The sequence below is a fragment of the Narcine bancroftii genome, chromosome 14 (assembly GCF_036971445.1).
Source record: "Narcine bancroftii isolate sNarBan1 chromosome 14, sNarBan1.hap1, whole genome shotgun sequence".
Classification (NCBI taxonomy): domain Eukaryota; kingdom Metazoa; phylum Chordata; class Chondrichthyes; order Torpediniformes; family Narcinidae; genus Narcine; species Narcine bancroftii.
This window is the reverse complement of record NC_091482.1, coordinates 53,206,416-53,231,857: the sequence shown is the minus strand read 5'-3', so window position 1 is coordinate 53,231,857 and position 25,442 is coordinate 53,206,416. Positions and strand designations below refer to the sequence as shown.

General features: G+C 43.5%; 1 protein-coding gene across 7 annotated transcripts in view; it reads right to left on the bottom strand.

Annotated features, from left to right (window-relative positions):
- LOC138749300 (multiple C2 and transmembrane domain-containing protein 2-like) overlaps nucleotides 1-25,442 on the bottom strand; it is a 328,465-nt gene that overhangs the window by 163,265 nt on the left and 139,758 nt on the right. For 6 of the 7 annotated variants that reach the window (XR_011348548.1, XM_069910510.1, XM_069910511.1 and 3 more), the window contains exons 8-10: nucleotides 24,629-24,667; nucleotides 14,608-14,772; nucleotides 8,660-8,790 (exon numbers count right to left, since the gene is read on the bottom strand). Coding sequence is in view for 6 of the 7 variants with exons in the window: in XM_069910510.1 (XP_069766611.1) it covers nucleotides 8,660-8,790; nucleotides 14,608-14,772; nucleotides 24,629-24,667 (335 nt within the window). In the remaining variant the exon portion in view is untranslated. Of the gene's footprint in view, nucleotides 1-8,659; nucleotides 8,791-14,607; nucleotides 14,773-17,917; nucleotides 18,045-24,628; nucleotides 24,668-25,442 lie in introns of those variants that run through there. The other variant, XM_069910514.1, reaches the window with a different exon arrangement.

Genomic DNA, 25,442 nt, shown 5'->3' with positions numbered 1-25,442 from the left:
CCTTGCATTGCCACGGGGGAATGTGCAAACTCCGCAGAGGCAGCGCCCGGAATCAAAACCAGATCGCTAGAGCTGAAACAAGCAACCTTCCCAGCCGTGCTTCTTTCCTGCCCAAGGCTGCGGTCTGTTATATTCTTCACGGCCATCACCCCCTTAGCATCATCCACACTTTTTCCAGTATCAGAAAGGAATCAAATTTGCAACTTCTAGTCCTATTCTATTTGACCACTATACCTTAGCTGGAACAATTGCTGGAACCCTATCATTAGTCTACTCTGTTTATCCCTCCCACTCATCACGAGCTTAAATTGTTTGCCACTTTCCATTTTATGCTTTCTGGTAGGATGTTGGCTTTGATCCATCTTGGATAAGGCCTGTTTTGTTTGGCCAGTTCCCTTGTGTTCCAGAATGCATCCTAATCTCCCAGAAATGTGAATACTCCAAAGCATCACTGGGACAACACACCAAGGAGTCTGGTTTATTTCTTTTTAATTAGTCTAACAAACTCCAAGCATTATCCTAAAATTACTGCTGGAAAATACTTTATATTCATCAGGCAAAGCCTCCACCCTAACACTTTCTGTTATTATTGATTTCTTCATCAACTATAATTTACAGCTCATTTTCCCTGGCTTTCAATTAATTATTATTATCCTACTTCACTACATCTCAATACATTACTTGGCAGCATGGTTAGTATAACACTGTTACAGCGCCAGCGGTCGGGACTGGGGGGGTGTGAATCCCACACTGTCTGCAAGGAGTATGCACCACCCCCACCGCCCCCCCCCCCCACCACGTCTGCGTGGGTTTCCTCCAAGGGCTCCGGCTTCCTCCCACCATTGAAAACGTATAGGGAGCTGTAGGTCGACTGGCTGGAATGGCCTGTTCCTGTGCTGTATGTCTAAATTTTAAAAAATAATTATTTGCCTTCTGGTTGTAATTTACCCAGATCAGTATTCGGTATCAAGAGAACAAAGACAGACCTTTACTTCTCCTCCTTCTGCCCTTGCACTCACTTCCCACCAGCTTTCTTTAATGCATTCTCTTGCCTCGTCCAATCAGCTATGGTTGGCCATTCCCCATGCCCAAAAATGCCGTCTTTCCCAACTTATACAAGGAGCACACTCCTCGTCCACTTCGTGCACGAGCTTACTAAGGACGTACCGTGAGGATATTTAGAGTGATCTTCCCTCTTCATTAGAACCAATGCCCACCAGCCATGCACATACAGACATTGCAAACATCTGCTCATTGATTTCGCTTCAATATTTTCAATCAATGGCTATTAGTGTTTTAATTACCTTCTTGTCTTTGTGGCTGACAGACAAGATCCTTATTCCCATTCAACCCCAAAATCCTTTTCTGATGATCCATTCTTTCAAGCTCCTCATTATCTCATGCAACAGTCCTTCCTCCCTTTTCTCACAGATGGTAGATGCAAAGACTAATGAGAGAAAGCGTGCAAATGACCAAAGATGGTCATTGGTGTAATTTCACCCTGCGGTCCCTCGGTATTACACTAGAGGTACAGTAACCCACTGGACCAACCCTCAGCGATGGCTACCGGGCCGGCCCTCGTTGAAGCCCATTGGACCTGCCCTCGGTGAAGCCGACTGAACCTGCCCTCCGGATCAATGGAATCTCCTTTCACGCTGTCCCCCCGCCCACCCACCCTGCATCCCGATCACAGTGATCTACCGGATCGTTGTCTGAAGAGGGCATGCAAAATCATTGAGGACCCCTTCCACTCTGCGCACTCAGCTGTTCCTTATCAGGGAAGAGATACAGGAGGATCAGAGCCAGCACCTCCAGGCTAAGAAGCAGCTTTTTTCTCACGGGCAGTGAAAAGGCTGGACCACCAAAGGAACTGCTCATGCTGACCATCCGGGACTCTCATGTTTACAAAACAATATTTATTGATTCATTTGTACGGATGAATACTTGTCCCGCATACAGTATGTATTGTTTGTCTGTATGTATGCTATATCAAGCTGTGTGACTGCATGTAAATAAATTTGACTCAGTGAACACTGATCCCTTGCACCCACGTGTCCTGTAGCAAACATTCCTGTTCTACCTTGGCTTTGTGTTCAACAAAGCAAAATTTGAAAGGTGGGTTGATGACCCTCAGTTCCCATTGACTGGAATGAAAATTACCTCCACAAAAACCCACAATCTTCCCTCCCACTTCTTAGTTCATGCATTTACTTTCTGTTTATATTCTTGTTGGACACAGCCTTTTACAAGAGACATTTCAGAAAAAAACACTTAAAATTGCTGGTAAAATCTGTGGTTTATAAAAACGTATTTTTATGTACTCACTTTCATTTCAAATTAACACAAGTAGGAAGCAATAACATTCCAACTTGGCAAGATCTCAGTCCATTTCACGCGTGCCCTCACAGAATGGGCTAACCCCAGCCACTGTGCCACTCCAAGTTTTCACATAGCCTAAATTCAGCGGACCTGGGGGAGAGATGCTTCCTGGAATATTGCCCCCCTTCCAGATCTCCCACGGCATCACCTGTAGTTCATTCACCCTTTCCAGCCACCGGCTGTCCGCCATTCATCTACCTGACACCGGCCCTCTCACATGGCCACACTTCCGATCAGGATCGCAACCTCCAGAAGTGGGACCTAACCTCTATCCCACCTGGTCTTGATGATTTTTGCCCCATTTCACTTGATTGCTGTGCGCAGGCTGGGGAACATGTCACCAAGATTTTCTCACCTCCATTCAAGTCCAATGAGAAGTAATTACCATGCTGTTTCCATAGCTAAATTAAGGTAGGTTATCATTTTTTTTAATCCATGTGGAATCTAAAGATCACCTAGAATAAATTAAGGTAATTTTTTTGAGTGTCGAGTGAAAAGAACCAGAGAAACAGGTTTTTCCGCACAAACTGGTGGCTACTTGGAAAGACCATCCAGAGAAAGGCAGCGGACCAGTGAGAGGTTCTACAGTTGAAGAGACACACAGGCGGTGGGCTGCTGGCGACTCGAGGCGAGGAGTCCAAGCTGACTGCTGGCAACTGACGACTGGCAACTGGAGACCAGCTCAAGACTGGCTGAAGGGGAACCAAGTATCAGAACCGGGATGCGAAAGGGTGCTGAAGGGTGACTGATCATGTCGGAGGTTTGGATCTGGAGCTTGGGCTGCTGATCTCTTGGAATCAAGACCGCAGCGGCAGGGGCAGAGGAAGCACTGGAGGCAAATCCGCGGACGCTCGATGACTTTGTGGGAACTCTCTTTCTCTGACTGTAAGGGGGACTTTAGGCAATTTCTAATGATGGTCAATCTGTCTGCCTTACGTGAGACAAAAACAAATTCCGTGTAATATTGCACTGCCTTTATTACATGACAATAAATTGAATCCTGAATATTTACATGATCTACATGATGGGAAAGATTTAATAGGGTACAGGCCAATTGCAGGGAAATAGGACCAGCTCTTGGCTAATTGGGCTGAATGGCCTGTTTTCATGCTGTTCACCTCTATGATATTAAAAGATATTACACCAAAATCTTCTCTCCTAATACAACAGGGAGGGATTGTGGAACAGGAGACGATGTAACCTCTTCTGCATTCAATGACCTTCAACCATCTTGCAGCAATCCATGCCACAAGCCTACAGAGGCAAGACCCCTCAACTTTTCCTCCGATATATCATCGACTATATCAGCTGCCCCATGCACCCACAATGAGCATGTTGACTTCATCCATTTTGCGGCCAACTTCCACCCTAATCTCAAACTCACCTGGTCCATCTCCGATAACACTCTCCCCTTCCTGGATCTCTCTGTCTCTATCTCAGGAGACAAGCTTTCCACCAACATATACTACACACCCTCCACCTGGACTACACATCCTCATTCCCTGTCGCCTGCAGGATTCCATCTCCTTTTCCCAATTTCTCCATCTCCAAAGATGAGGTCTTCCAATCCTGATCTTCCAAAATGTCTGCCTTCTTCCACAAATGTGGCTTCCCTTCCACCACTATCAACTCAGCCCTCACCCTCATCTCCTCCATTTCCCGTTCCTCTGCCCTGGCCCCCTCTGCCCCCAGACATAGCAAACATAAAATCCACCCCCCCCCATCCTCACCTACCACCCCATCAGCCTCCGCATCCAACACATTATCTCCACCAGAATTTCTGTCACCACCAGCACATATTTTCCTTCTCCTCCCCTCTCGGCCTTCCGCAGGGACCACTCACTCCGTGATTCCCTCCCCACCTATCGCCACCCCCCTCACCCCCCCAGCACCTTCTCCTGTGGCCTTAAAAGTTGCAATGCTTGCGCCAACACCTCCTCCCTCACCATGGCCTGGGGCCCCAAACAGGCCTTTTAAGTGAAGCAACACTTCACTTGTCCATCCACAGGACTGATTTACTACATTTGGTGCTCCCTTTGTGGCCTTCTCTGGGAGATCGCTTCGCACACAACAGCAGCGACCTCCCATTTTAATTCTGTGTCACACTCCCAGACTCATGGGCTTATGTACAATCCCACCCTGACCACCTGCAGATTGGAGGATCAACACCTTATTTTCCATCTGGGCACCTTCCAGCCAGATGGCATTAACATTGACATCTCTACTTTCTGCTCAACTTGCCTGCCTTTTCTTTCTCCTCTCCCTTTCCAGAACTCCCTGCCCCCTTGCCCACCTAGCCATCCCTCCTCCCCCTCATCACTGCTGAGCCCTCCCTCCTTTCTCCACCTATAAACTCCTGCCTTTGCCACCCCCCGCCCCCCATTCCCTGCCCCGACATTCTCTCATGCCTTGATGAAGGGCTCAGGCCCGAAAGATCAGTTACGTAATTTTACTTTTGCTACGTAAAGGACCTGCTGACTTTCTCTGGCATTTTGTGTTTTTAATCCCATCTACCTCCCCTGGTTCCACAACATTCAATCACCTTGACAAATAAAAAGTGAGAAATTGCATTTAAGTGGCAATCTGTCACACCTACTATGAAGCAGTTTCTTTGCAACCCAGTGACACCATATAAAACGTCTTCCCATATTATGCCCTGACCAACAATCCCTGCAGGGCAAGCCCAACCATGCAATCCCAATTATCAATGAATTATGGATCATTTTATTCTCCGACTGTGAAATTACATCCATTGGGAATAAAGTTTAAGCTGGCCAACTCACATAATTCAAGTTCTTCGCAGGGAGGTAAGACAGAAGTCTCTCATCACATCAGTCTACACTTTGACTCCAGAAATACAACCTCAGAAACAAACTCACCAAATACTACAGGGCTCCAAACTTAAGAGTTCGGAGATTTGATTCACTTCTGTTTAACTCATCTGACTACCAAGACAAACACTGACCAGGCACACGCTCCAGCTATTCTGACACACCCTTCCATCAATTGTCTGCGCAGTTTAAAGATAATGATGAGAAATTTCAAACCTCACAAAAGAAAACATGTCAATTTCTTCAGTCTGCAGAATTGCATCTGCCAGAGAACAAGGCACACAACGTAGCAGGACATTGAATCCCTCTCCTCTTCCTCGCACACCCCGAGATTTGTTTTTTAGCCATTGTTTATTGAACATTTGAAGTAATCTGCCTGCGATGTTCTTCCCTTTTCTGCCACTTCAGATTGATGTGAAACATCAGCAGGGGAGCGCTCCCGCTGTGCTTAACCAGCACGACTAAAAACAGATTATCGCACAACCCTGGTGTTTACAAATTAGTTGGCCACCTTTTACACTAAATCCAATTCTACATCATTGACTGGTAAGTAATATAGGGCAGAGGGAGAAGAACCTGTTTATGTAAATTTTGGTGTCAACAATCGTTTATTTATCTGCATACATTTTTTTAAATAGAAAGAATGCAATCTTGGTTGTGGATGCTCAGTTAAGTATGATCCAGGATGATAGGTACAAATGCAGTAAAACCCCGGTCATCTGGAATTCGAGCAACCAGAAACCTCAAGTAAATGACAAAAAAAAAGAGGAAAATAAATAAAATTAAAATAAACAAAAGTAAAATTGTAACTGCTCTTTTTAGGGGGTTAATTGAACCAGATACAGGGAGTTTTTCAGTCATCTGCGCAACAGGTTGTGGCTTTCTCCTCATTGTTGCCACCTTTATTCAAGTGGAAACCGTGTTTTCAACGGTTTCCTCATATTATGCCCTGTTTGTTCAGAAAAAAAATTAGATATCACGTATTATACTCAATGACCTTTTATGTCTTATTTTCATTTGCTGTAAATGTTTTTAATGTGATTTGATGCACTCACTCTTCCAGATCAGATATAGAATCAAAAGCTACAAAATGTACGTAACCCTCAGGATAAGCTGCTCAGATTTTTTTGGGGTTAATTTTTTTAAATAAAGTAGGCTAGGAGTTTTTTATATACATATGATGCCTTTTCGATCTTCATCCAGTGCGTTGGGGGGGGACCGGAGTTTATACTGTTTGAAGTTTTATCTTAATATATATATACCTATGTGATATTGTATTTTCAGTTTCATTCCCTTTTCTTAATTATAAAAACCAATTTAAAAAAGAATAAATATAAATTGTAAATAAGAGCAAATATCCATCAACGAGTGCCTTGGTCGTGCTTTGCTCATTGCAGCTGTTTGAATAAAGGTTGAATAAAACTGTTGACAACACCACCCCTTCTCCACCCCCCCCCCACCCATGATGAAGAGCTTCGCTTATTGCAGCAGTTTGAATAAAGTTGTTTTTGAATAAAATGGCATCGGCCAGGATGATGCCGTTGGGGTGACTCTCTTAAATGTCTCCTTATCCCTGCTTTATCTTTATTAGTATAGTAAAAAGCTTTATTTGTGAACTTTGAGGAGGTGCAGTTAATTATGATGCTATTGTTCATCTTTTGGGCAGAGGGAGGAACCTGCAGATGCAGTGACAGGTAATTGTTTTCAAAGAATGTGTATGGCAATAAAGTAATATGATTTATATATTCATGAAAGTGAAGTTTGTTCAGTGTAAGTACAGTATAGTATTTTTTTCTCTTTTAAACTGTTTATTCTTAATGCAAGTGATAGGGATTGCAAGAGTGATACTCAAGCAACCAGAAAACTCTCTTATCTGACATCTACCAATCTCTGTAGGTGCCGGATACCAGAGATTTTACTGTAATACTGGAATTGCTCAGCTTGTCCAGAAGCATCTGTAGTAATGGGAGAAGGGTTAACATTTCAGGTCTGAGACCCTTTAACAGAACAAGGAAAGAGAAAACAAGTTTGTTTCCAGTAGTAGAAATGATGGGGGAGGGAAATGGAATATCTCTGATGAAGACTAAGCGGCAGCTCGGAGAGCGTAGCGGTTAGCCAATGCTAATATAACGCCAGTGACCCAGGGTTAAAATCCGGCGCTGTCTGAAAGGAGTTTGTATGTTCTCCCCGTGTCTGCTCCGGGCACTTCGGTTACCTCCCACCTTTCAAAATGTACAGAATTGTAGGTTAATTGGGGTGGCAAGGAATCATGAGCCGGAATGGCCTGTTACTGTGCTGTATGACTAAATTTTAAAGATAAATTAAACATTTATTGAGAAGATTGAAATTTTTGACTTGCAAGATCAACAGATTTCTGGATATTAATTTATCATCTCTAGATCTGTTTAAATACTAAAGGGTTGGGCTTCATCTCTCCAGAGCCTGGAAGTAATAGTGATCTGGCTACTCAAATAATGAGCAAGGGGCCAGTACACTGTCTGAAATACTTCAGTTCTCCTCTCAATGCAGAGTGTTTGAGGTAGGCTTTATTATCGAAAGGATGAAGAGGTCGGTGAAGTGGATTGCAGGCATATCCGAACCAGGTCACATGACTGACTAGGTGACTTGTGCCCCAAAGCTGGAATCCTAGGTCAGCTTCCAGCAGAGCTGCGTGTGAAAGAGTGCAGCGGATTTAACAAGCTTCAAGTAAATTTTTTTTAAACCTGACGACCGCAGGGTCTGCGCTCAAGGTGGCAGCGCCTGCGTCTGGCAGCATTCAAGAGGTTGCAGACTCCGGGGAAGGCAGAGGGCTGACACGGGGAACCATCCCGGCCTGTTTCAGAGGAGAGGCAGAGAAGATGACCCAAGGGCACACATGCAGCAAGTGGTTGGCGACACAAGGCGAGGAACCCGCACAGGCCACTGGCAAGTGTGATCAGAGAATTCACACTAGGCTGGACCAGGTGTCTTAATAAAAAAGTTGGGGGAGGAGGGAAGAAGGGACAGGGGGAACAGCTGAAAGGACCAATGTTTCTGGCTTGAGCTCTTCGTCAAGATATACCTTGATGAAAGGCTCAGGCCTGAAACGTCGGTTATATATCTTTGCATCCCCTGGAAGCTGCGTGACCTGTTTAGTTTCTCCAGCATTTTTCTGCATTTCCTACAATCACAGAGTTTCTTGGTGCACTCCAAACAGTATGGTTCATTCTGGCTGGAAGCTGGAATTACAAATCACCGACAGAATAAACTTGGCCGCTGCATCAAAAAAACAGCAGTTTAACTCACATCAGCGTCTCGGCAGAGATTTGCCTACAAGTAGGCATTTCCACTTCATGTGAAGAGAAATCCCCAGCCTGTCCCATCCGATTTGTAGCACTGCATTTTGTAATATGTAAAAATAAACTCTCAGAAAAGGTTTTTGATATTTATAGAAAACAGTGTACCCTTACATGCCAAAGCTTACTTCCTTCTTCAGCCGGTCTTTCCCACAGACTTCTACTTCCAAAATACTTGTCCTGTCATTGAACAGATGGAGATGAAACCTCTCTCTCCACTGAGGGTTTGCACACTTGTACAAGGCCTAGACAGAGTGAAAGGGACAAGAGTTTAATGGCTTTTAATAGTGAGCAATTCCAAGCACAGCACCTCTGGTTACTGCTTTTTAAACAAATGAACCAGACAGCTGAATGAATGTCTATGGTGATATGTTTCCTCCATTTTATATAGTTATCGTTGACTACTGTATATATGGATGACACATACCCTATGACTCCTCCCCCGAGGTCCTGACCATAAAGGTCGAGCCACCTCTCCCTTCCCTCCATTCCTGTACCTGGATCCGGACCAGCAATGTTCTTCTGTACATTAGAGCCTATCGTTCCCTCAGCCTAGTCTTGGTGGTTACAGTTGGTGCCTAACAATGCCATGTTGCTTAATACCACCAAGCTCCAACTTTTTGTTGAGTGTTTCACTTTGGATGAATGGAACTCTTGATATAGGTTAAGACAAACTACTGAGAGAGAGGGGGGGTGAGGGCAAGGGCGAGGGGCTGATGACGGGAGGGGGTGAAAGTTAACATTACAGGTCAATAATCTTCCACCAGAATTGACAAAAAGTTAATGGTGAACAGTTACAATGGGTACCACCTGATCTGTGAGTGCTTCCAGCTCTTTCTTTATATTTCAGCTTACCAACATCTGGAGTTTTTTTTTGCCTTGTACTCACACAGCGCCAGCTGCATTTCAGGACATCTTTATCCTCCTCTCAAGAGGGTTAGAAAGCAAAGTATGACACCAGTACACATTAGGACAGAATTAAAAAGTTAAGGGATGAATCTTAGGGAGCACTGGAAAAGGGAGGGGTTGTATTCAAGAAGCAGAGAGGTTTTGGAAGAGATTTCCAGTGAATAAAACCTTGACAGCTGAAGGTGAAGCTGTTAAGTTTGCCGACATGGGAGGCTATGGAAAGGGCAGGGAGCTCTGCGACGGTCGCAGGACTAAAGAAGATGCCAGGGCTCGAGGTCAAAACGTTGGTTACCTTTTCACTTCCCATGCTTGTAGAGTGACCTGCCGAGTTTCTCCAGCACTTTTATGTCGGAGCATCCTACGTGTGTGATCACTGACACCCTGATAAGTCCTGTTTCTGACTGAAAGATGCATCGCTGGAATAGTGAGAAAGGTTAGGTCAGGAACTTTAAATCCGGTCTTGTGCTTATGGATTGAACAGAGATTTTACTGGAGAAACTCAGCAGGTCTTCAGCACCAGCGGTAGAACATGAATGGTCACCAGTTCATGTTGGAGTCCTTCATCGAGCTGTCAGGATTCATGAGTCTTTATGGCCCAAAGTGTCAATCATTCTTCCAGTAGATTACCACTTTATGTTTCAACTGGAAGTGAATGCTCGATTCCGAAGGCACACTCGAGAAATAGGCAAAGAATTCCCCAATGCCCTGCCCTGGATTGAACTCTCCATTAATACCAAGAAGATGGATCTCCAGCAACTATTCATCTCAGGCCTATAGCCTACACAATATTGGCCCTACTATGTCCTCACTATTGGTCCCTAGGTATGCAATCACTTGACACATGGCCTAGATGCCCTAAAATATGGCCACCATGGATCACTGGTCAAGGCAAGAGAGAGTGGTGAGGCACAGAAGAGTAGGAATCTGACAGTCTGAAGGGTTTTGGGGTCAAGTAGATTGAAGAATCAAGTCTACATGGGATGGTGGCATAGACAGAGGACACCAGTGTGTGGGATCCCCCGAGGAACCAGGTGAGCAAATTATTCCAAGGGGGAGTTGGGTTCTCAGTATCTGCATGAGATATACCTGGATCCCTTTAAGTTCAAAGAAAGTGACTCCACTGCCTTGCCAACAACCAACTCCTGTTGGGAGGTCCATACACAGGTAACTTGTCAGACACAAGGGTCACCCAGTTCCACGTTTACATTTTTTAAAATTTAAACATACAGCACAGTAACAGGCCCTTTCAACCCATGAGCCTGTGCCACCCAATTGACCTATAAGCCCGGTATATTTTTTGAAGGGTGGGAGGAAACCAGAGCACCAGAGAAAATCTACACAGACAAGGGGAGAATGTACAAATTCCTTGCAGAGAGTGTTGGATTTGAACCCTGGTCGCTGGCACTGGTAATAGTGTTGTGCTAACTGCCATGCTAAGTTGCACACCTTTTACTGCCTCTGCCTTGTGCCGTTGCTTTGCCACGTGTTTGTCAGTGCAAAAGGGAACTGCCACATTGCAGACCTGTGACACAAGCCACGCTTCTCCGGAAGTCATCAACCTTGCACATTCAGAAAAGTTATATGATGGGGTAGTGGCCGGTCAGGAGAACCAGCCCTCTCCAGAAAAACAGGAAAAATGTTAGAAAAAGACAAAGCACAACAAAAATAAAATACAAGAAATAGAAGATAAAGTTACAGAGAAGAGAAAGAGGATGGCATCCAAGAAGGAGAAAATAAAAACAACTGGAATAAATTAAGTAGAAAAATCACCGAAGAAGAAAAAAGGCCATACCTGCACCAAGGAACAGGGCGCTGTGATGGCGAGGAGTGCCGGACCCCTGAGGTCAGTGCCTGCCCTGTGGAGTCGCAACTCACCTGCCGGTGAACTGCAAAAATGGCTCTCGGAGCCGAACAAAAGTGTGCAACTGCGCATGCGAGAGGAGTTGAACATACACAGTGCGCAACCAACAGAAACAAGGGAAAAAGAGGACACTGGTGGGAGGGGGCTCAGCAGAGGAATGGGCAGGTGCAGCGCGAACGGCTGAGGGATGCCCGACACCAGGGCGCTCAGCTGGAAGATGAGGAAGGCAGCATAGAAGGGAGCGACATGGGAAAGTGAAGGAGAGTCAACGGCAGGAGGAACAACAGAGGAGTAGCCCAAGAGGGGAGGACCAACAACGAGAGGCCCAGCAAGAAGAGGCCTGACAAAGAGATGCAAGCAGATCCACAGGAAAAACAGAAGAGACACAGACACAAAGAAGAAAACACAAACACAGATACAGACACAGAAGAAGACCAAGATCTTCACAGAGAAACAGAAGGTAAAACTGATGGACAAAGAGAAATAGAAGGGAAAACTGATGGACAGAATAAGTTTTTTTTGAAGAACAAATGAGGTCATTAAAATAATGGTTGTCATTAGAATTTAATGCAATTAAAAGGAAAATGAAAAGAACAGAAGAAAAAATGCAAAGGTTAGAACGGGTAATGACAGAAATAGGGAAAAGACTAGAGAATGTGGAAGAGCGGGAAACGGCTGTAGAAATGGAAGTAAATTACAAGAGAAAAATTGGAAGAAAGTGACAAAAATATTAAAGAGATGCAAGCGTTGTTATCTCAGAAAATTGATATGTTGGAAAATTATAGTAGACGAAACATAAAAATAGTGGGCCTGAAGGAGGGTGAAGAAAGCACAGACATGAAGGAATTTATAAAAGGATGGATCCCAAAGGTCCTAGGAACAACAGAAATACAGGAAGAAATGGAAATAGAAAGGGCTCACAGAGCATTAGCTCCAAAACTGTAGACACATCAAAAACCAAGATCCATCTTAGTAAAATTTTTGAGATACATGACAAGAGAAAATATACTGGAATGGGCAAGGAATAAAGTTAGAGAAGACAATAAACCATTGGAATACAAGGGTCAAAAAATATTTTTTTACCCAGACATAAGTTTTGAACTCTTAAAGAGGAGGAAGGAGTTTAATACAGTGAAAACTATTTTATGGAAAAAAGGTTACAAATTCACGTTAAGACATCCAGCTTAAAATATTTATACCTGGGGAGCAAAACAAACTGTTCTCGGATCCAGAGGAAACGCAAGAATTCGCAGAACGTTTGCAGGACAGAAGAAGAGATGAAATAAGAATGAAGAACGGAGATAAAGTATATATAAAGATGTAAAAACAATGTATATGTAAAGAACTAAAGAGGGAAAACAGAAGGGAAGGAAGGAAGTAAGGGTGGAAATAAAAGAGAAAGCTTTGTTAAATGTGTTAACAAAAAGTGTTTTCTGGGGAGAGCTGGGGAGGGAAGGGAATAACCGTCACTGCAAAATCAGATGACGCTGCGAGCAAGATCACAATCCAAATGAAAAGGGGAGTTGTGGTTGTCCGGCAAGAGATAAGGGGCAACTCAGAGAGGGAGGGAACTTTTGGAGTTAAGGTATTAGTGTGTGTGGGAACCGCGGGGGTACTTTATGTTATAAATGTGTTGTCGTACATTAAGTTTAATAAGAGATAAATAAGAGATGAAAATGAGGAAAAGGGGATGGAGGTGGCGAAGAGGTGGAAAAGAAATTTAAGCAAGATACAAGATGACCATGTTGAACTATATGACTAACATATAATTTAAAAAATAAAGTCACAATGTTTCAACAAATTTGGGAACCGTACATGGAACATATCAGAGAGAGCAAGCCTAGGACTTCCATCCCCTAAAATGAAAATGATAAGAAGTCAAAATAACTAGATTCAGTGTGTAATAAATAGACAATGCATTTTTCTTGTTTATTTTCCTTTGTGTGAAGATATTGTTTTATGGTTTTATTGTATTTGTATATGTTGAATACTAATGGGTTTTGGGGGGTGGGTAGAGGGAAAGGGGGATTAAAAAAAGGGAGAAAAGGTCACTGTGTAAATTTAATGAGAAACATATGTACATATTTTGGTTGACATTATTCACAATGTGAAAAATATTTTTTTTTTAAAAAAACCTTGCACATTCACAGATAGCCGCTTGATTAGCGTGCCAAAAACAAGCCACCTAAAAGTAATGGCGTCTCATTTCGTGGGAACGTGCTCTGAGCACATTGGCTGCAGCCTGCCCTCCAGAAAGTTACAGTTCAGAAGCTACTTCGTTGGCCTGGGTAAACAACAAGTCTTCAGACACTGGGAGCATGGAGCCACACAAAAAGTAGCTGAAAGACATGCACAGTCTTGTAATGGATACAGAGGTTCATCTCTGCATGTAAAGATTATTATTTAAATGGCAAGCACGCTGCCGTGCAGAAATATTTTGGAGTGTTTGTGCGTGGATCGTAAAAGGTTGGCTTGCAGGTGCAGCATCTAACAAGGCAGCAAATGGAATGTTGCCCTTCACTGCTGGAGGGATTGAGTTTAGGAGCAGGGTGGCTATGCTGGAACTGTACAAGGTACTGGTATCTGAGTACTGCATGCAGTTCTGATTTCCTTCCTTGAGGAAGAATGTACAGTACTGGCTTTGAAGGTGGTCCAGAGAAGGTTCTTCAGGTTAATTCCAGAGATAAGGGGGTTTAGCCTAGGAGGAGAGATTGAGTCATCTCTACTTGCTTGAATTTAGAATAAGATAGAGGTATGTACGTTGTTCCCAATGGTGGGGGAGACTAGAACTAAGGGACAAATGGCTGTTCCCAGAGGGTGGTGAATCTATGGAAGCAGTGGAGGGTGCCCAAGACAAGGTTGGATTGATTTTTACAATGATGGGGAATTAAGGGGATGTGGGGAAAAGGTGGAGATGAGCCTATCATCAGATCAGCCATTGTCTCATTGAATGGTGGAGTAGGCTTGACAGGCCGGATGGCCTACTCTTGATCCTATTTCTTACGTCCTTCTGTCCAGCTGTCATTTGGTCGCAGGATGACAAAGAGGTGTGCCAAAGATGAGAAATGTGTAAAAGGAACCCAATTATTGAAATTATTTCACCCTGCAAAGTTCTGTAAATTGAAATTCAAAATGGCAGGAATTCATTGTGTGTTACTTGGTCAAAAGATTGATGCACTGTTTGGTGCAGAGAACTAGAAACTTGTAAATCAAAGATGCGTACCCCTAAAAGGATCAATGGGGTAATAATGAACATTTGTAAACCAAACAATACCTGTGCATCTTTACATACCTTACTTGTGTACTGTTCATCCCCCAACCTGAACCTAACGTAACATTCTTCCACTGCCTTCTCCTGAAGCCCCTTTCCCTCAAATAAGGTGATGCCAACAATCTCGTTCCACAGCTGGCTCTTCCGGAGAGAATCAGACAGGCGAATGTTCTGGATGAAGCTAGCCTTGAGCACCAACCATAGCCAAGGACCGGCAGGGAAGAAGAGAGGTGATTAGGACATTAAAGCAATGCGATTCTTTAAGTCACAATCAATCTGTACACAAACAGCTTCAGAGATTTTTAAAAAGGGAAAACAGTCTTCACAGGATGTTAACTGTTGCTTTACACTTATAACAAATGGGTGGCTCCGTCAGCAACACATTCAATAAATTTGCTTGCGATACCACATTGTTTGACCAGTTGAGTTCCTCCAGCATTGTGTTTTAACTTTAATATTAGTGTTGTGTCTGCTTCCATCACTGCCACTGGCAATCCATGCCTGGCACCGACTAAGTTTATTTTAGACATACTGCATGGTAAGAGGCCCTACCAGCCTATGAGCCTGTGCCACCCAATTGACCTACAACCCACACTACAGTTTTGAACAGTGGGAGGAAACCGGAGCACCTAGGGGAAACTGACACAGACATACTGGGAGAGCATGCAAACTCTTCACAGACAGCATGGGATTCGAAACCTGGTTCCCGATTGCTGGCACCATAACAGCATCTAGCCATGCTGCCCACTGCTACTTGGTGTAACAAAGCTTGGCCTGCAAATCTCTTGCCCCCTCCTCCACCACCCTCTGGTAATTGATATTTTTTTTATCCTGAGATTCACACTGTCTACCCTATCCATTTCCCTTCAGGTCTTCCCTCAGTTTCCCATGTTCCAAAGAAAACATTATTGTGCTATATCTCTAAATTAAAATTAAATTAAACCTCTCATTGCTCATACCTTGTAAACCAGACAACATTCTGGTAAATCTCTTCTGTACCCTTTCCAAGGCCTGCACATCATTCCTGCAGTGGAACAACCAGAACTGTACACAATAACCTAAGTGTTGACGACCCAAAACTTTATATAGCTATATCATTTCTTCTTTATTCTCTGAAAAGTTCTCCTGAAGAGTCTCAATCTCGAGCATTTGATCTTTTCCATTAAATGTTAGATTTAAAGTTAGACATGCAGACACTTCCAGCTCACAAGTCTCTGCTGCCCAAAATACCCCAATTAGCCTAAACCCCTGTCCGAAGGGTGGGAGGACCTAGAGGAGACCCACGCAGACACTGGAGGGGGACATACAAGCTTATTGCACACAGCACCAGTCCCGATCACTGGTGCTATCATGGCATTGCGCTAACCAATACGCTGAGTATGCTGCCCCTGCTGGGTACTGCAACTGCATGGTGACCCAAATACAGTAACTGCATAGCAATTTGTTGCCCTTAACTGGTCAGAATCCACAATACGTCTAACATTTAAACATCTTCCAAAGTGACCTTGCAAGCCACTCAGTTAAAAAAAAACTGGATACACATCTCAGCATCAGTCAAGGCATCAAATTCAGAAACAGGGAAGGCAATTCTAGCTCAATTAAGAGCATCACCCAAATTGGGAGAGAACTCACATCAACTGGAAAGGAAGGAAATTCTAGTCATCTCCATGGTGACCTCTGTGTACATCCTGTCCAATTGCTAGTCAGAATCAAATAATGTTGGTCATGCAGTGAGGTACCATCACGGAGAGTGGCTGAAGGAGCCCTCAGTTCCAGATACCGAGGAAGGTGCAGAGTACCACATCGGACACAGCTAACATTTTTTTGCAGATTACCACCAAATGCTTTCCATTAGCTGATGAATCAGTGCTGATCCACATTCCGTGGGGGGGGGGGGGGGGGCAAGAACAGTGAAATAGCAGGGATACAGCTTTGGCTTTGGGTGGGAGACTATAAGTGGTTCAGTTACGCTACTAATATTAGGGCGGGCCTTGATCTGTCATCACTGTAACACAGCAGATGGAAGGCACACTGTCTGAGATTAGGAAACTGAAGGAGATGACATAAAGGTTGGGGGTGGGGTGGAAAGTGTTGAAAGTCACCGTAGGCTACAACAGGATATAGACAGGATGCAGAGTTGGGGAGAGGGGGGAGAATGGCAGACAAGTGTAAGGTTATACATTTTGGAGTGTCAACTTAAAGGCCGACTACATGGTTAATGGCAAGATTGATAACAGTGTTGAACAGTGGAACTTTGGGAGTTTAAATTCATGTCTAATGTGCAGGCTGTTAGCGTAGTGAAGACCTATGAGATGCTGACCTTCATTTTGAATTTTAAATTAAATTTATACATATAGCACTGTAACAGGCCAAATCGGCCCTATGTGCCTGTGCTTCCCAATTTACCTACACCCTGGTACGTTTTTGAAGGGTGGGAGCCCACAGGGAGAGGCCACGCAGACACCGGGAGAATGTACAAACTCCTTATGGACAGGCAGGATTCGAACTCTAATCTAGTCCCGATTGCTGGCACTGTATAGGCATTGCACTAACCGCTACACCAACCATGCCGGAGGATTGAGTTCATGAGGTAATGTTGCAGTTCTAGAAAACTCTGGTTGGACCACACTGGGAATATTGTGTTCAGTCAGGTTCTCTCATTACGGGAAGGATGTCGAAGCAATGGAGAGCGTGCAGAGAAGATTTACCAGAATATTACCTGGGTTTAGAGAACATGTTTTATGAGGCAAGGCTGACAGAGGTAGGGCTTTTCTCTCTGGAGTGAAGAAGGACGAGACATGACTTAATAGAGGACTATAAGATTACGAGAGGTAGAAATAGAGTGGATAGCCAACACTTTTTTCCTGAAGTGAGACAAACGCCAGAAGACATCTGTACAAGGTGAGGGGAGGACAATTGAGGGGAGGCATTAGGCATTAGGAGTAAGTTATACACATGACCCCCTCCATAAATCTTCGTCCGCGAAGCCAAGCCAAGAGAGATACACATGACTAGTGGGAGCTTGGAATGCATTGTTCATGGGTGGTGGTGGAGGCTGGTACAATAGGGGCATTTAAAAGAATCTTAGACAGACACATGAATCCAAGAAAAATAGGGATGATGGGAGTGAGGTAGGAAAGGTTGAGATTGTTGAATAGGTTTATATAGGTTGGGACAACATTGTGGGCCAAAGGGCCCTTACTGTGCTGTAATTTTCTAACCTTCAAAACCAGGTCACTATTGCAATGTAAGCAACACCACATAGCAACCTCCAACACATAGCAGCAAGGAGATAATCAGGTTTTAGAGAGTAGTATCTGGTCTAGGACACCTGTCCCCCTTGACCTTCTTCTGCCACGGGCTCTTTCCTGACCATCTGAATCAGCAGGAAGAACTCATCAGAAAGGCAGCACTTCCAACAACACTGCAGGCCCTCAGTCTTCCAATGGGGTCTTCATCATGCCCTCTGGTGTGAGAGTTCCCTTTCTTTCTGAAAGGGTGAAACTAGGAACAAAAGTGAAGGTAAAGGCAAAGTGCATTTTTCTTTTATCCATGTGCCTGTCAAAAGAATCTTTTAAATATCCCTGTTGTAAAATGTCAAGAGTCTCTATAAAAAAAAGTTAACGTGGAAATATGAATTGGGAAGCCTACACCTTCCTAATTTTAAGAATTTTTATCAGGCAGCTCAAATGCGATTACTTACTTCTTTCTTTAGGAGAAGAAAACCCGGCATGGGTTAAAATAGAATTGGACAAAATAGGAGAGAGATCAGCTGATGAATTCATAGAAATAAATGGGTTTCAAAATTAATAATTGGCACGAAAGAAACTCCATTGTTGAAGCATTTGATTAATGCTTGGAATAAGATAAATAACGAAATTGGAAGAAAAGGAGGGTTACCGCCTAAGATGCCTTTGATTCAAAATTGTCTTGTTCTGTTTCCAAAGGATAACCAATTTTTAAATACTTGATTTCATAAAGGAATTAAAAATATTGAAGACTGTTATGAACGAGGCCAATTGATATTGTTTGAAGAATTAAGGAATAAATATGGAATAACTAATCTGTAGTTTTCAGATGAGAGGATATTTAAGGGAAAAGATAGGTCCAACTATGTTATTACCTATTTGCAGTGAGGTGAAAGCTATCAATAGAAGGGAAAATATTAAGAAATTTACTTCTGTAATGTATCTTTTATTACAAACAGGAACTCCAAACTATGGAGCTCATGTCCAGACAGAGGTGAAAGTTAGATTTGAATATTATAATTGATGAGAAAAGATGGTCAGATCGCTGTCAAGACTGTACGACAAACACTATTAATGTAAGATATAGATTAGCTCAATATTTTTTTTTTAACATCAGTTATACCTTACACCACAAAAATTGAACAGAATGAAATCAGATTTATCAAATCAATGCTTTAGGTGTGGTGAACAGATGGGAACTTTCTTGCATTCAACCTGGTCATGTCCCAACATAAGACCTTTCTGGATGGACTGAGGGAGTTTTTTTTTAAGAACAGGTTACAGGCAAAACCTAGATATATTTTTATTGGGGAATATGAATAAAATTAAAACTATCAATTGAAATTAGTTAAAATAGCAAGGAAATGTATTGCAATTACTTGGAAATCAAATTCTTACTTAGGTATGGGAAGATGGAATGCAGAAATTCAAAGTTGTATTCCCTTGGAGAAAATTACATAAAATTTGAGAAATAAATATGGTATATTTTTTGCAAATCTGACAGCCATGTATGCAAAATTCAAGTATAAATATATAGTAGTGTTCTTCCTGCCCCTTGAGACCTGTGATAATCTTCTCTAAGTTAATTATACAGACACTCTAATGGAATCCTGAGTGTTGGATAGCAACCCTCTGAGCAATTCATAAAGTTTTTTGTTTTCCTTTTTATATTACTATATTTTATATTTTTCATACATATAAATTTCTTTGGGGGTAGGAGGTTTAGGGGAGAGGATGTGGTGGTGGGAGGAGAAGGGGAGGGATTATAACCATCATGTAATGATTGCAACCTTCTTAAATCTAAATTTCTATTGTTATATATTAATTGTTTATTAATTACATGTATGGAAAAAGTTTTAAATACAATATTTTTTTAAAAATTGGCTCTGAGACCCTTCGACAGAAGCCAGGTTGCAAAGTGACAGCTGATCAGAGACTGCGAATGAACTGACCCCCACTCCCGAGGAAGAGAAGGATATCAGTAGTGAAAGGTCATCCTCCAATGCGAGAGCACAATTCCCAGGGAAGGCATTCCCTCCGGAGCCAGAGCCTTGGGCCATTCCCAAGGTTAAGCTTCAAAGAGCCGGGAGTTGCTCCCCTCCTGCGTAGGATAGCATTTGCCGATTTATATTTTAGCGGAGGGGAGAAACTGCTTTCAAAAACAGGATCAAAGGATCCCGCTGAGGTCTGGTATTCAGTTAAGATGTTTAGCAGCACTCCTTTTGAAATATGTCAAAAGAAATCTGCCCCCTGGTATGTCTAATTTTTAAATTGAATGTTTATCTTGGAAATGACTTGTATCTGGTTGGTTCAAGAGTCCTTTCAGCTCTGTAATGCCTGTGGAAGTGGATTCCAAAGCTTTCTATTACTGGGGCTGGGGGTGTACAGGGTGAGGGGGGTGGGGGGGGAGGGCTTGAGGGCAGATTGCTTCCATATGGCGGAACTATACATGCAAGGGGAATGTGGGCAACGGCAGCCCCAGATGCATCCACTGACAGCCTCGTCGTTAGTCTTTCACATCTGCTTTATTGCTGTCGATTCTGGGAAATGTTGATCTGCTCTCATCTCAGAGAAAGGGAACTACATCCCCACTCTCCCAGCCCCTCACCTCCTCCCCCACCGCATAACCCATCTCGAGGTTCTTTGAAGATCTCGAGGGGGGGGTGAGGGAGGGTGTGGGTTTTATTTCTCAAAACAACCTTGAAATACACCAGAGAGCCATTGAGGCCCATCCTCTAAAGCAACATTGGGCCAGGGAGCGATAGTTACCAGTGCCCTTTGAAAGTCAGATGACAAGAGGATCAGTTTTACATTTGAGAAAATACAGGTGACCTTTAATGGCAATGACCTCGTTCACTGAGGCCCTGTATAACCTTCATACAATCTCAGCTGGAGACCAGAGTTTCAGAGTGTACAAAACAGGGTCCAGTGTATTCTGCCTTTGGGAGCTGAATGAGGGCTCTCTCACTCTAGGACGCAATTCACAGTCAAGTTCCCAGCTTCCCAAAGTAATTCTTCTCTTCATATTAATCAGTCAAGCATTGGATGCACCATTGTGCAATCTCCCCTCATAGCCGTTTCTTTTTAAAAAAAAAGTTGAATTACTTCTCATCCTGAAAAATACTGGGGTAATTAAATAGGGAAAGAAAATGCTGTAAAAAAAATCTACCAAGAGTCAGGAGTTTAAGTGTTTTCACAATAATAAATAGCACCACAGTTTGGATGAGGTTTAAACTATTATTTATGTATCTACCCTACAATGTTCCTTCACCCACTTTGGAATTGTTGCAGGCAGAGTGTTTATTTAGACTTACTGAAACAGCAATAGGTGCAACATTTGGACATCAATAGAGGGCAGCGAGCCAGAAGGACCATCCCTCTTTGAGGAGCATTAAAGGGCCCGAAGAAACCTCAAACCCGAGCAGGTTTTCGCACTTTTGGAAAGTGAACCAGTGTGGGGCTGGGTCTCACCAGACCCCCGCTGTACCGGTTAAGATGGGATTTTTTTTTAAAAAGCTGATACCCTGCAGTCAAGTGTGTGGAGAAGCCTTTACATGCATTCTAAATCCAATGGCAACAACTCTAGCCCGGAGAGTTCTGTTGAACCTCGTCCCAATAAAATGTGGTTTCATTTTCTTTCAGTATCCAAATCGGTTTGACAGTGCCCTGTGAAAACACAGAAACGTTGGGGAAACTCAGCATGTCTCGCAGCGCCCACAGGACTCAAGCCTGAAGTGTCAGTTATATCTATTTATCTCCCACGGACACTGCAGGACCTGCTGAGTACCTCCAGCATTGCTGTGTTTTCACGACTAACATAGCATCTGCAGACTTTCGCGTTTCAATTCAACAGGGCATGGTCCTTGTAATTAACACTACAGATGCTACTCCCTTTACACTTTCGACTTCTGGAGCCCCGACCATTTTGGTTTTTTTTTGTGTAGTGTTGCGTGGCAATTTTGGCACAGTTATTTCAAACAGGGTTGACCCCCAGGTGGAAGAAACCTAACTCATTCCCTCCGCAGACGCTGGTTGACCTGCTGAGTTCGGCCAGCAGTTGGTTTTTAACCTGCGCTGCTCTTTCATTTCCAACGCGTCGGTTTTTACTGTTGATTTCTCAGCAGGTTCGCAAACCACGATCAGTTAACTGGAGAGCCTAAACTCGTGTCCTGCAGCTTTAATATTGAAAAATTAATTTTTCAGTTAAACCAGTTCAGGCTTTGGGGCACAGATTTTTTCTTTCATTTTTAAGTTACAATTTGTTCGACCTGCTAATTAGTGACCTTCCAGAGAGCTTTAAACAATTATACCTGGTGTGTTAAATTGAAAAGTAAAATGGAAAATCAAGTGCTTGATACAAAACCACAGGGTTCCTCAATCTTTAAGCAATCACTTAAGATAATCACGCAGTTGTCATAGGTAAAGCTTTATAAAATAAGAAACAAAAGGTGTGTAGCAGCAGGCTCAAACGATGAAACTAACGTGGATTTAGTTCAAAATTATAATTAATATCTATTGGATGAACAATAATTGCTGGTGTGTGAGATGACTGAAGACTGGTTCAACACCACCCCCTAGTGTTGATGTGCTGACACTGTGTCAGTGCAGAATGGCCGCAAAACAGGAGGGCTTCCTGTCGCAGTGAAGCTACTGTGTTGGAAATGTTGTGGAACTCAACACTCTCAACTTGCAACGCATGAGAAATGTGTTCTTATTTTGCACCTCTGCTGTTAGTCACCTAGGACTGTGTGGCTTAGTACAAAAACCAACCAATTCCCTGACAATTCGGCCTAACGTGCCATGGCCCACACAGGGTGATGACTTGAGCAACATTTTCAAGCCAAACGTAGCTCTGTATGAAACATGTCTTTATCTAAGTTAAAGTATTTTAATTTAACATTCCACAAGGAAACAAGCTCTGTCCCACCGCTGGGCAATGGCCTGCTGGTTGAGAATGACTGGGATGCAGAACGGAGATTAAAAACTTGGCTGAATTTTGCACCCACAAAAACCTCGCACACAACCAAGGAGCTGACTGTTGACTTCAGGAAATGATCGAGTGATAATTGGGGGATCAGAGGTGGGGACGGTAGAGAGGCCATTTAAAACTTATCAAAGTGGAGGCCATGCAAGGTTAGCATCAGAAACCCTGGAAGATTTCTACAGATGGGTGATAGAAAGTGGGCCGACCAGCTGCATTACAGACTGGCATGGAGATACCAATACTCCTGAGCATAAAGCCCTGAAATAGTTAGTGAATGCAGCCCAGGACGTCACAGGCAAAACTTTCCCCGCCCCTGAGAACATCTACAGAATACCACCCAGCACACACTCTGTTCTCGCTGCTACCATCAGGGAAGAGGTTTGGTGCCACAAGACTCACACCACCAGGTTCAGGAACAGCGACTCCCCCTCCACCATCAGACTTCTCAACAACAAACTCAATCAGGGACTCATTTAAGGACTCTTTTGAACATCATTGATTTTTTTTTGTTGCTCTGTATTGCATTGTCAGCTTGTTTACATTTCTTTATTTGTTTACAGATGTGCATTGAGTGCAGTATTTTTTGCACTGCCTTGCCCGCAGGAAAAAGAATCTCAGGGTTATATGTGATGTCAAGTTGATTGACTGATTGGCCAAGAGCAATAGTGTGGAATAATAGGATGGTGCTGTAGGCACACATAGACTTGATGGGCGAAATAGTCTCCACATTTGTATGGAAATATGATAGTATAATTGGAGGCTGGATGTGTAGGTTTAATGTGCATGTTTGAGAGGACAGGTTACAGGAAAACGAGTGGGGAAATGCAATTGATGGGATTGCACCGAGTTGGTAGAGATTTGATGGGCCAAATGACTTCTTTCTATGTCAAAAACGTGTAAAATCCCAAACTACCAACATCAAGAGTTTCACTGGAGCTTCCCTCCCCACCATCGACATGATCTACTGAAATCATTGTCTGTCGAGGATGCGCAAAATTGTTGAGGACCCCTTCCACCCTGCACACAGCATCTTTCAGCCACTCCCATCAGGGAAGAGATACACCACCAAGCTGAGGAACAGCTTCCTCCCACAGCCAGTGAGAAGGGAACTGCTCACACTAACCATCTGAGACTCTCATTTGTAGAAAACAATTTTATTTACTTTTTTTTAATAGATATAATACTTGTCCTGAATATGAATATGAGAGCAGCTGAAAGATGCTGTGTGCAGGGTGGAAGGAGTCCACAGTGATTTTGCGCACCCTCGACAGACAACGATCTCGGTGGATCATGTTGATGGTGGGAAGGGAAGCTCCAGTGATCCTCTTGATGTTGGTAGATGGGGGTTTTACATGTTTATGACATAGAAATAAGTCATTTGATCCATCAAATCTCAACCAGCTCGGTGCAATCCCATCAATTGCATTTCCCCACTCGTTTCCCTGTATCCTTTGCTCTCAAACATGGACATTAAATCTACACATCCAGTCTCCAATTATACTACCATATTCCTTATTTCTATACAACATAGAAGACTATTTGGCCCATCAAGTCTATGCCAGCTCACAGTGTCATCCTATTCTTCCACACTGTTGGTGTATATTTGTCTGGATGTTTGTTACATCTGGTACTATGACTGTAGGTTTTGCAACGAGGGCTGGAGAACGCTGTTTCATCGGCTTGTACAATCAGATGACAATAAACCTGACTTCACGTAAACAACTTCCAGGAAACTCAGCTGATGAAAAAGTTTCTTTTCATCTAGCATAACAAAAGCATTGGGAAGGTGAAAAAAGGAGCAAGGTCTTACCTTTGTGGATGTCCCCCGCTTCTTCCTGACATGACTGGACTGTTGAGCCGAGAGCACACAAGGTATCACAGGTCGAAGAAGAGGGGAGGTGGAAGGGAAAAGAGGAATGCGGCTGTTAATCACCAATTAATTATTCCTGAAGGCACTCATCATGCATTAAAGTGCAACACTGACCAGAGCATGCCTCAATCCGAATAAATCATCGCCCTAAACGTGCTGAACTGTTGCTTGCGCTTCTCTGTGGATACCGCCTTCACTCATGGGCTCATCTCAAACAGTCAAGATGAGCCAACAGTTGCGAAGCACACACATATTGGGGCGCCCAAGTGTATCACAGGCTGGAACCGGTTACAGGCCCCTCGGTCCTCCTGAGAGATTTAATCTACTGCCCCTGCTAAAAGAGACGATTTTATTTTATGCACCTCAGAGGGTTCGTCTCAGGCAGCCATTTTATTTTCAAAACTAAAAACTTTGCTTTTTTTTTTAAATAAAAACTTTCATGTCATCATGTCTCTTCTTTCTATTTACAAAGCTCCAATGCCTCTTATAGAGCCTCTTTGAACAATGCATCTGGCGAGTGTTTGAGGGGCTGGTGCCGCTCCCTGATCAGGAGAGACAGGACGCTAGATTGCAGTCCTTCCCCACGACGTCTTTGGATCAGCTACACCAGTACATCTCTCCGCAACCTGTCACATCCCCGTTCGCACTGCCTGCACTGGAAGGCCAACGTGGTTCAGGCGGACCACTCCTCCATGCTTCACACCTTCCAGCAGCATGTGACGTCTCGCTTAGCACCCGCACTTGGGGAATGCCC